Below are 10,991 nucleotides of genomic sequence, written 5' to 3'. Positions count from 1 at the left end.
TCTGGGGGCAGGGCATAGCTGAACAAAAGGCAGCAGAAACTTCTGCAGACTTAAATGTCCCTGTCTGACAGCTCTGAAGAGAGCAGAGGTTCTCCAAGCATGGTGTTTGATCTCTGAGAATGGACAGACTGCCTCCCCAAGTGGATTCCTGACCCCTGTGTAGCCTAACTGGCACCTCATATAGCCAGGTGCCCCTCTGAGATGAAGCTTCCAGAGGAAGGATCAGGCAGCAATATTTGCTGTTCTGCAATACTTGCTGTTCTGCAGACTCTGCTGGTGATATTCAGGCAAATAGGGTCTGAAGTGGACCTCCAGCAAACTCCATCAGACCTGCAGCTGAGGGACCTGACTGTTAGAAGGAAAACTAACAAACAGAAAGGAATAGCATTGACATCAGTTAAAAGGACATCCACACCAAAACCCCATCTGTAGATCACCAACATCAAACACCAAAGGTAGATAAAATCAAAAAGATTGGGATAATCCAGAGCAGAAAAGCTGAAAATTCTAAAACCAGAGCACCTGTTCTCTTCCAAAGGATTGCAGTTATTCACCAGCAATGGAACAAAGCTGGATGGAGAATGACTTTGATGAGTTGGCAGAAGTAGGCTTCAGAAGGTCAGTAATAACAAACTTATTCGAGCTAAAGGAGGATGTTCAAATCCATCACAAGGAAGCTAAAAACCTTGAAAAAACATTAGACAAATGGCTAACTAGAATAAACAGAGTAGTGAAGACCTTAAAAGACCTGATGGGGCCAGGCGCGGTGACTCATGCCTGTAATCCCAGCACTTTGGGAGGCTAAGGCAGGTGGATCACAAGGTCAGGAGATCGAGACCATCCTGGCTAACACAGTGAAACCCCATCTCTACCAAAAAAATACAAAAAATTAGCTGGGCCTGGTGGCGGGCGCCTGTAGTCCCAGCTACTTGGGAGGCTGAGGCAGGAGAATGGCATGAACCCAGGAGGCGGAGCTTGCAGTGAGCCGAGATCACGCCACTGCGCTCCAGCCTGGGCGACAGAGCAAAGACTCCGTCTCAAAAAAAAAAAATAAGAAACTTAAAACATGATTCCAGTACAGGGAAACGGGTAGTGAGTATTTATGGACTATATATGATAAGTAATAATTGCTTACACAGACTGAGTACCTTCCATACACAAGGCACCTGTGCTGAGTTCTCCACCGAGAGTTTTCCGTGTAGTGAATGCAACAATACTGTGGGGTAGGAATTATCCCCATCTTACAGATAGAAAAACGAAGGCTTACAGGGGTTAAGGAGCTTGATTAAGGCCATAAAATCTGTGAGGATCTGTGAGGTGTCAAAGCCAGTATTCGAGTCTAGTCCATCTGACTTCCAAGTCTTGGCCTCTAACCACTGCAGTGTGATTACCGCTCACTAAGTTTTACATACATGGGTTCTTTTAGATAAGGAATGGCATACTGTTGGATAATAGACCTTTGATCCAGACGAGGCCCAGAAAGTGCAAAAGCAAAGGTGAACTCACAGAACAAGTGGCTTTGACACCACGTGTAGTCAGCTCCGGCTATAATTGGGTGCTGTGACCTTACTTTTAGACTCTAAATGTTGAGCTAATTAACTGGAATTGAAAATGAAGGATGTATGTCGTCCATAAACATTTTTTATGGAGCGTTCAGGATGATTTTCGCTTCTGCTGCAGGAGAGAAAAAGTGGAGCCTGGCAGTTCTGACCCTGATCCCTGTGTTTCTCAGGTTCGTGGTGCACGGCTTAACCACGGGAGAGCAGTACATCTTCCGAGTCAAGGCGGTCAATGCCGTGGGGATGAGTGAAAATTCCCAGGAATCGGACATCATAAAAGTGCAGGCTGCACTCAGTAAGTCACTCACAGGCTGTTCTGGGCCGATGGCTCCCGTACACTGTCATTTCTGCATGAATAAACATTTATGATGCCATTCGGAAATTTATTGGAGGGAAAAAGGGGACTCGATTGTTGAACAGAGAACATGCATTTCTTTGAAGCCTCTCGGTTGGCTGCTCATCTTAGAAATGAGGGAGAAATGATAATAGGCTAATAAAATGCAAATTAAAAATAGAAAACATTATTAGAGGTCACATGTGTTGCCAAATACCTGTACTCGTGTGAAAATGTATGCTGTAGGCCGGGCGTGGTGGCTCACACCTGTAATCCCAGCACTTTGGGAGGCTGAGGTGGCTGGATCATGAGGTCAAGAGATTGAGACCACCCTGGCCAACATGGTGAAACCCCGTCTCTACTAAAAATATAAAAATTAGCCGGGTGTGGTGGCGGCACCTGTGGTCTCAGCTACTCGGGAGGCTGAGGCAGGAGAATCACTTGAACCCGGAAGGAGGAGGTTGCAGTGAGCCAAGATGGCACCATTGTACGATCTTGTGTGTGTGTGTATATATATATATGTGTGTGTGTGTACATATATATGTACGATCATGTGTGTATATATATGTATATGTGTGCTATAGGGGATACATTTCTCTTTCCAAAATATGTGGTAAAATACAGCGACATCAATGGCCTGTTCTCAGTTTAAGAAACTTTAATCACTTCAGAGAATGTCACGTTTATGTAACTTTGTGACTTTGTTGGTAAATAGTGGTGTTTAACAGTTTTTATTATTTTGATCCAATGAGACAATTGGGATCCTAAATCTCAGGGACCCTCCCTAGAACAGTTGCTGTGTCAAGCTGTGCTGCAGCCTCCTGGCTTTGCTTTCTCATGAAATGCACCACGCCAAGTAAGTGCACATACTCAGAAACATGTTGAAACACAAAGGCCACACACGACACGCTTGGATTCACAGTGTTATCTTCCCACTTCAGAGGGAACTGTGTTGCTCCTTGATGATTTTTCATCTCTGACTAAATTTGCTACATTTTCAGAAATTAAAATTTGTCTTCTAATGAGATTGCTGTTGGATTTCCAAGGAATGTCAAATCTGATAACACCTAGCTGGTTACCATAGCACTGACTCTTTTGTTTTAAGATTAATCTCTCAATTTTTTCCATGAGGGACTTTCAAACATTCCCATTTTCCTTTTAAAGTCATTCCTACTAAAGGAAAACCTGTAATTTTCTTTTTAGACTTAGAGTCTCGCTCTGTTGCTCGGGCTGGAGTGCAGTGGTGCGATCATAGCTCCCTGTGACCTTGAGCTTCTGGGCTCCAGCGATCCTCATGCCTCAGCCTCCTGATGGGCTAGGACCACAGGGACGCAGCACCAAGCCCAGCTAATTTTTTGATTTTTTGTAGAGACGGAGTTTCACCATGTTGCCCAGGCTGATCTCCAGCTCAGGAGCTCAAGCAGTCCTCCTGCCTCGGCCTCCCAAAGTGCTGGGACTACAGGCATGAGCCACCGCACCTGACCTGTTTTTATTCTACAATAAGAATCACTTAACTCTAGTCACCTGTGTCTCGGGTAACAGAGGATAGCTACACCGAGGTGACTCAGAGCTGGGCAAAGCAGACTCAGGCCCATCCATTCTCGACTTGTTAGGAGAAGGTGGTCTGTTTCGAATGCTCTGCTCAAACAGGGAAACACAAATTCACACTCATTTGAAGGAACCTGAAGCTCCTGTAACTGTGTAGGAAATTAAAAACAAACTGGAATCATATCTGTCATCTCTGGCCACAGATGCTGAGTAGTTATTCCTTATGGTTGTAAAGGTGAAAGCTCCTTCTCGAAGCTTCTTTCACGGGGCAGGGAGGACAGGCCATCTTCTGCTGTGTCAAATGTTCACACCAGATTCAAACGGTTCACCACCCTTGTCCTATGGAAATCTTAGTAGATACACTTAGAAATAGCAATACATATACAGGAGATAAACTTTTGATTTCTTTTTATACTCATCCCCTTTAAAAGGGTGTAAAGACCAAGGTGGTTAAATGTGGGTTAAGAAGGATCAGAGGGCACAGTGTTCAGGCCCTTCTCCACGTTGCTTCCTCCTCCCTCTGCCACACTAGAGCTGGCTGCCCCAGGACAAAACCCCCAGCTGAGGCCCTCAGTAACTCCCTGGCTGTGCTTCCTTGCAGCCGTCCCGTCCCATCCTTATGGGATCACACTCCTCAACTGTGACGGCCACTCCATGACCCTCGGCTGGAAGGTCCCGAAATTCAGTGGTGGCTCGCCCATCCTGGGCTACTACCTGGACAAGCGCGAAGTTCACCATGAAAACTGGCACGAGGTCAATTCCTCACCCAGCAAACAGACAATCCTAACGGTCGGTTGGTTTTTATTTCTTTATTTTTGCCTGGGTGGTTCTTTACATTTTTTGGGCAATGTTTCCGTGTTTGATGACATTAGATAATTTGATAGACACAAAAATGGATTAAAAAACAGTATCATGAGATCATGAAGTTTTGGAGCTAACAAGATCCTAGGAATCATATTCTTTTTCTTTTTGAGAAGCAGTGAAGAAGGGAGCTCAGTGGCGGAGTGGGTCTGACAATGAGTCCATGACCTCTGGTGTGACCAGCATCTGGTCCCAGTACCGTGGTAATGTTCCTTGCCCCAGACGCTAAGGCCTGGAGGGCAGGGATGGAGTCTCACGTGTGAGCCTGAGGGGAGAGTCGTGCTGAATGTCTGTTTAGGAAGAGTGATGTTGGCTCTCTGCTTGTCACCCACCGCTTCCCTGAGACTTTCTTGTATGTCAAGCCTCCAAGAGAGTCCCTTGCCACGGTGCCCGTGGTGCTCAGGTGCAGAGTGTAGCAAGGACAGACACACCCTTGGCAGCCATTGTCCTGGTTCCCTGCCCGACCCTTGACCCCTCATCTGAGCATGGATGAACGGCCCTCATCTCACACTGCAGCTCCCATCCCGACCCTGGGGAGCCACAGACCCCTGGGGAGTCACTTACGCTCCAACAGGAGGGCTTTCCTTTGTGGAGGGGGTAAGGCCTTAGAAGATCTAATCTTTGTCTACTAGAAAATTCTGCCTTATAAATATATCTCTTTAATATATTTTCAATATTTTATACACATACTATGATATGTAGGCAACTTCCCAGTTTGTTGTGACATGACTGATATTTTACCCGCGTTCAACCTCTGTTCTTACACCTTACAATGTCTAAATGTTCTCAACTTAAAAATTGTTTTATTTTCAATTGACAAATAATAATTGTACGTATAAAGGGGGTACAATGTGATATTTTGATATATGTTTACATTATGGAATGATTAAATCAAGCTATTAACATGTCCATTGCCTCCCAGTACTTATAATTTTTTTGTGGTGAGAACATTTAAAAATCTATTTATTTATGCATGTATTTATTTTTTGAGACAGAATCTCACTGTCACCCAGGCTGGAATGCAGTGGCATGATCTCGGCTCACTGTAACCTTCACCTCCCGGGTTCAAGCAATTCTCCTGCCTCGGCCTCCCGAGTAGCTGGATTATAGGCGCGTGCCACCACGTCCGGCTAATTTTTGTATTATTTTAGTAGAGACAGGGTTTCACCATGTTGCCCAGGTTGGTCTGGAACTCCTGACCTCAGGTGATCTGCCCGCCTTGGCCTCCCAAAGTGCAGGGATTACAGGCATGAACCACCATGCTCAGCTTAAAATCTATTTAAAAAGTGTTTTTGAAATGTGTCTACAATACGTTATTATGGGCTAACTCATCCCCAAGCTGTGCAGGAAGCACCAGGACTCGCCCCTCCTGTTCCTGCTGGAACTTTGTCCCTCTGTCCAGCGCCCCCGCCAGCCGGCACTTGCCCTTTCGCTCTCTGTCTTTGTGAGTGCTGCTGTTTCAGATTCCACATCTGAGCGAGATCGCAGAGTGTCTGTCCTTTTGTCCTGGGGTCATCTCGCTCGGCACAACAGTTCTTTGCTCGGTACGAGATTCCTGAGAAAAGTACCTGCTTACTTTCTGAATGCTTCGCAGCTCGTCCAGTGAGGAGGATGAAGGCTGTCACCATGGACCGAAGCCGTTTATCCTCAGATATCTTACTTTGGAAGCTATTTTTCGAGACAGTGTTTACCCAGATAGTGTTTTTGTCCCACTAGCCCTGTGGAGTCGAGGCTCGTAGTGTTGGCCAAAGGCCTCCCTAGTGCTTTGTCCTCCAGCCAGACAGTGTCCCTGAGGGCTTGGTGGGTGGCCCTGGACTGCAGCACCCCAGGGACCTGGGCAGCCCAGGGGCTCTTGTCCTGTAGAGTCTGAGTATGGGGGACGTGGTGGGCTCTGTCTCCAGGGTGACCCCCCCTTGGGTCCAGGGCAGGGCCTGCTCAGGGGCCAGTACGTGGCCTGAGTGCCTGTCTCCTCCAGGCCTCTGCCCTTGCATTGGCCCTGGGTGACCGTCGCCTCTCTGTGCCTCAGTTTCCTTACCTGCCGCTGGGGTATCACCTGTCCCCGACCCCCGTAGGAGCCTTTGGGGATTGAGTGAGGGACACGTAAGGTTTCACGTGGCTGCTGCTTGTCGGGCTCCATCAAAGGGCCTTCCTGAAATATTTGGTCCAATTTCCCGACACGGTTCCTTCCTCTCATATTTTATTTCACAAACCAGTTATAACAAATCCTCCGCCTCAGTGGACTGTAATGCATCCTTTATCTCATGTATTAATTTAAACAAAATCCGAATAGGTGGACGGCTTGACGGAAGGCTCACTCTATGAGTTCAAAATTGCTGCCATCAACCTGGCTGGCATTGGGGAGCCCTCGGACCCCAGTGAGCACTTCAAGTGTGAGGCCTGGACCATGCCAGAGCCCGGTGAGTCGCTGCCCCCAGGACACCTGCCTTCTAGCACACAGGCTGGCTGGAAAGGGGCCTCTGTGGCTGTGGCTCAGGCCTCGCCAGCCTTCACGGCATGCTGTTCCTCTGACACCCGCAGCCGCAGAGCCACCGTGTGCCAGGTGCAGTGCAGGGCTGTGAATCAGGCAGGCCCAGCGTCTAGTTTGGACTGTGCATGGTCCACAGGTCAGTGATGAGGGCAGAGTAGGAGGCCCTGAGGGTGAGGTGGGAGGGAGCACAGGAGGATCCAGACTGTGGGGGAGGGACAGCTTCCCATGCATCCCTGACCTATGACAAGGATTTGGCCCAGGTCACCTACCCCAAAGGAGCAGGCAGAGAGGGTCACAGCTGGAGGGGAAGGTGCGAGCCCGGGCCCCAGCTGGGAGGCACAACAGGGTTCTCATTCGTGGGTTAGCTCCTGCTGTCCTCTCACGCCATTTGGGGATCTCGGGGCTTCCAGTTCTAAAAGGCCAATTGTTGCAGATCTGCATTTATTTAGCTAGTACTCTACTGATTTTTTGTTCTGAGATGAGGTCTCTACGTTGCCCAGGCTGGTCTTGAACTCCTGGCCTCAAGCCATCGTCCTACCTCAGCCTCATGAATAGCCGGGATCACAGGTTCACGTCACCCACTGTGCCCCACTAACATTTTCTCTTTGTTTTCACAAGTTCTCAAGTACCAGATGTTGATTTCTTTGCCTCTAACCTATCAGGAATCAAATGCAATGGATAATATGCTCATACTTTGACAAAGTAAATCCTGAAAGTTGAAGCTGAAAAAGATCAAAGTTCAGAGTGTTTTCCGATGTTATGGCCGGAGTATACTGCCTTTTTCCTTTCAGTCAGTGTCTTTTGACTTAGCAAATCAGCTACTAAGAATCCAGATAAATAAGTCAATTAGAAAATTCCTCCCTTCCTTCCTTCCTTCCTTCTTTTTTCCTTCTTTCCTTCCCTTTCTCCTTCCCTCCCTCCCACCTTCTTTCCTGCCTTCCTGCCTTTCTGGTTTTAATGAAATTAAATTTTGGACCTTAGAAAACCAGCAGAAGAAAAAGCCGTTCTAGTTTCCCGAGCCTTTTTTGAGGGTTAATAGGAGACGGCCTCTCAAGGCTCAAGGCCGCAGCGAGACTGGCTGAGGATGGGGCGGGGCTGCCTCTCTGTTCCCCTGCACCGCTTGGTGCTTGCCTGGACCTGGGCCTCTGCACCACACGCCCTCAGAGTTGCCGTGGGTGTTCGTAGAGGACAGGGCTGCAGCGATGTGCTTCTGGCCAGGTGCTTGCCTAAGTGACTATGACTGACAGGTGTCCAGCCCCTTGGAGGGTAACTTGAGAACCCGTCCTTTTCTGCACACCGTTCCTCTCTGTGATAGCATCTGCTGGTCCCGACGATGCAGGGTGGACTTCTGAATGATTCTATGTAGATCCACAATGGCCCCGATGCCCAAAGAGGGGGTGGCAGGAGCATGAGGCTGGGCCCTCCTCCCCGACCCCCAACATCACGCTGAGCACCCTCCTTACCCCGCTCTCCAAGAGAGGCTGATGAACATCAGATGGGGAACAGATGCGGATGGTCCTGGTGGGGGGTGTCCCGGAGGAGCAGCAGGTCCCTGGGGCTGGGTCGGGTGGTGGGTGTGCTGGGCTGGCTGTGTGCAGAGAAGCAAGGTGGCATCTGACTTCGCAGGTCCTGCCTACGACTTGACGTTCTGTGAGGTCAGGGACACGTCCTTGGTCATGCTGTGGAAGGCCCCCGTGTACTCTGGCAGCAGCCCTGTTTCTGGATATTTCGTGGACTTCAGGGAGGAGGATGCTGGAGAGTGGATCACTGTCAATCAGACGACAACGGCCAACCGTTATTTAAAGGTGAGTCTTGGCTGGCTGTGGTGGCTCATGCCTGCAATCCCAGCACTTTGGGAGGCAGAGGCGGGCCAGTCACTTGACGTCAGGAGTTCAAAACCAGCCTGGCCAACATGGAGAATCCCCGTCTCTACTAAAAATACAAAAAAAATTAGCCAGGCATGGCACCATGGCAGGTGTCTGTAATCCCAGCTACTTGGGGAGCTGAGGCAGGAGAATCACTTGAACCTGGGAGGCAGAGGTTGAAGTGAGCTGAGATTGAGCCTCTGCACTCCAGCCTGGGTGACAGAGCAAGACTCTGTCTCAAAAACAAAACAAAACAAACAACAAAAAAATAAAGGTAAGTCTTTTGTCTTGGAGTTTCCCTGTGTGTGAAAGTGCTGTCGATCTCTGTGCAAGCCAGCACTGAGCCCCAAGGTGAACCTGTTCCAAGGACGGGGCGTGGCTGCGGAGGGTGCAGCCGCCGCGCATCGTGGGTCCCAGCAGATGGGGAGCAGCGCCCTGAGGACGCAGAGCCCTCCTTCCATTCACACCAACATGCTGTTCGCTCCTGGGGAGCTGCGCAGACATGCCTGTGTTCTTCCACATTGCAGTCTAATAGCTGTTAATTGTCTGTTCATGGGCTACGTCTGTGTGCTTTCCACAGGGATGATGCATTTTGTGTTATGTCCTTCCACTTCATGCCCTGCATTGAATTTACTTAATTCATGTGATCACTAAAGTCCATTTGATAAACATCACACACAGATTTACACACAGTTTTCCTACATGGAGCAAAACTATAATGTGGCACTTCCGCCAGCCTCTCTTTCTCCAAATGTTTCGGTTTTCAGCACTTGCGGTTCCTCAGTAACTGGGTCAGGTGTAAGGACTGAGCCCCAGGAGGCCTACATGCTCCAGCTGAGTTGCCAACTGCCTTAACCCAGAGGTTTTCTTCTCTGGGTGCTGGGCCCCGTGGTGGGGCGGGCCTGCGTCCTTCCCTAAAGCACGGTCACATCTGGGTCCGGTGCCCGAGCACAGGCCGAGAGCGGCTTCCACGGGTGACACCTTCTGGAAACCCTTTGACGACAGGAAACAGCCAGTTTCTTTAGAATGGACGAATCAGCTTCTAAGAATCAGCTACATAAATCAACTAGAAGCTTAGTAACTGTATATTGATGTTTATCCAAGCAGGTTTTAATAGGAATAACCCAGGTATGTACAAGTAGAGATGGATTTAATTTTGATGTCCCAATGATGATTTTACACAGTTAAATATCACACTTAAAATTGTATTAGTTCCATAGAATTATGTTAAACATAAACACCAGATTATAAACTAGTCAGTATGATTTTACTTCTGCTTTAAAATATGCAGAGATAAGAAAATGAAAGAGGTTCTATCAGATTGGTTGCGAATGTGTTTATTCCTCCAAAGTCAAATTCTGCACCGCTGTGAATCTCTTCTTCCCTCCCTTTCTAGCTCATTAAGTATCGTTTTTCCAACTGGAAAAATAAGCTATTTTTGAAAAGGTCTGTTCATAATATAATCTGAAAAACTCCAAAGTCATCTTTATTTTACCTCCACACATCTGGTGTTTCCTCTGTTGTTTCAAGGTCTGTGACCTGCAGCAAGGTAAGACCTATGTCTTCAGGGTCCGGGCAGTCAATGCAAACGGCGTGGGGAAGCCCTCGGACATGTCAGAGCCCGTGCTGGTAGAGGCGAGACCAGGTAAGGCTTTGCTGTCAGTCATTCAAAACAACAAAAATTACAGAACAGCAAGGATTTGGGGGGAGAGTGTGCATGTATTATGTATGTATGGATGGGTGTGTGGATAGATGAGTGGGAGAGTGTGCATATATTATGTGTTTATGTATGGGTGTGTAGATAAATTAATGGGAGAGTGTACATGTATTATGTGTGGATATGTGGATGGGCGTATGGATACATGAGTGGGAGAGTATGCACGTATTATGTGTGCATGTATGTATGCGTGTGTGGATAAATATATGGGAGAGTGTGCATGGATTGTATGTTTATGTATGGGTGTATAAATAAATGAGTGGGAGAGTATGCATGTATTATGTGTGGATGTGTGGATGGGTGTATGGATAAATGAGTGGGAGAGTGTGCACGTATTATGTGTGGATGTGTGGATGGGTGTGTGGATAAATGAATGGAAGAGTGTGCATATATTATGTGTTTATGTATGGGTGTGTAGATAAATTAATGGGAGAGTGTACATGTATTATGTGTGGATGTGTGGATGGGTGTATGGATAAATGAGTGGGAGAGTGTGCACGTACTGTGTATGTATGTATGTATGGATGTGTGGATAAATGAATGGAAGACTGTGCATATATTATGTGTTTATGTATGGGTGTGTAGATAAATTAATGGGAGAGTGTACATGTATTATGCA

At 47.7% G+C, this 10,991-nt stretch overlaps 1 protein-coding gene across 1 annotated transcript in view; it reads left to right on the top strand.

Moving 5' to 3' along the window:
• The window catches only part of MYOM2 (myomesin 2), a 117,500-nt gene that overhangs the window by 53,138 nt on the left and 53,371 nt on the right, over positions 1-10,991 (top strand). Inside the window, exons 17-21 of the mRNA XM_011968596.1 lie at positions 1,733-1,854; positions 4,043-4,230; positions 6,593-6,719; positions 8,417-8,595; positions 10,186-10,300. Coding sequence (XP_011823986.1) covers positions 1,733-1,854; positions 4,043-4,230; positions 6,593-6,719; positions 8,417-8,595; positions 10,186-10,300 — 731 coding nt within the window. The remainder of the gene's footprint in view (positions 1-1,732; positions 1,855-4,042; positions 4,231-6,592; positions 6,720-8,416; positions 8,596-10,185; positions 10,301-10,991) is intronic.

The sequence above is a fragment of the Mandrillus leucophaeus genome, unplaced genomic scaffold (genome assembly GCF_000951045.1).
Source record: "Mandrillus leucophaeus isolate KB7577 unplaced genomic scaffold, Mleu.le_1.0 Scaffold85, whole genome shotgun sequence".
Classification (NCBI taxonomy): Eukaryota; Metazoa; Chordata; class Mammalia; order Primates; family Cercopithecidae; genus Mandrillus; species Mandrillus leucophaeus.
This window is presented reverse-complemented; position numbering and strand designations above follow the sequence as displayed.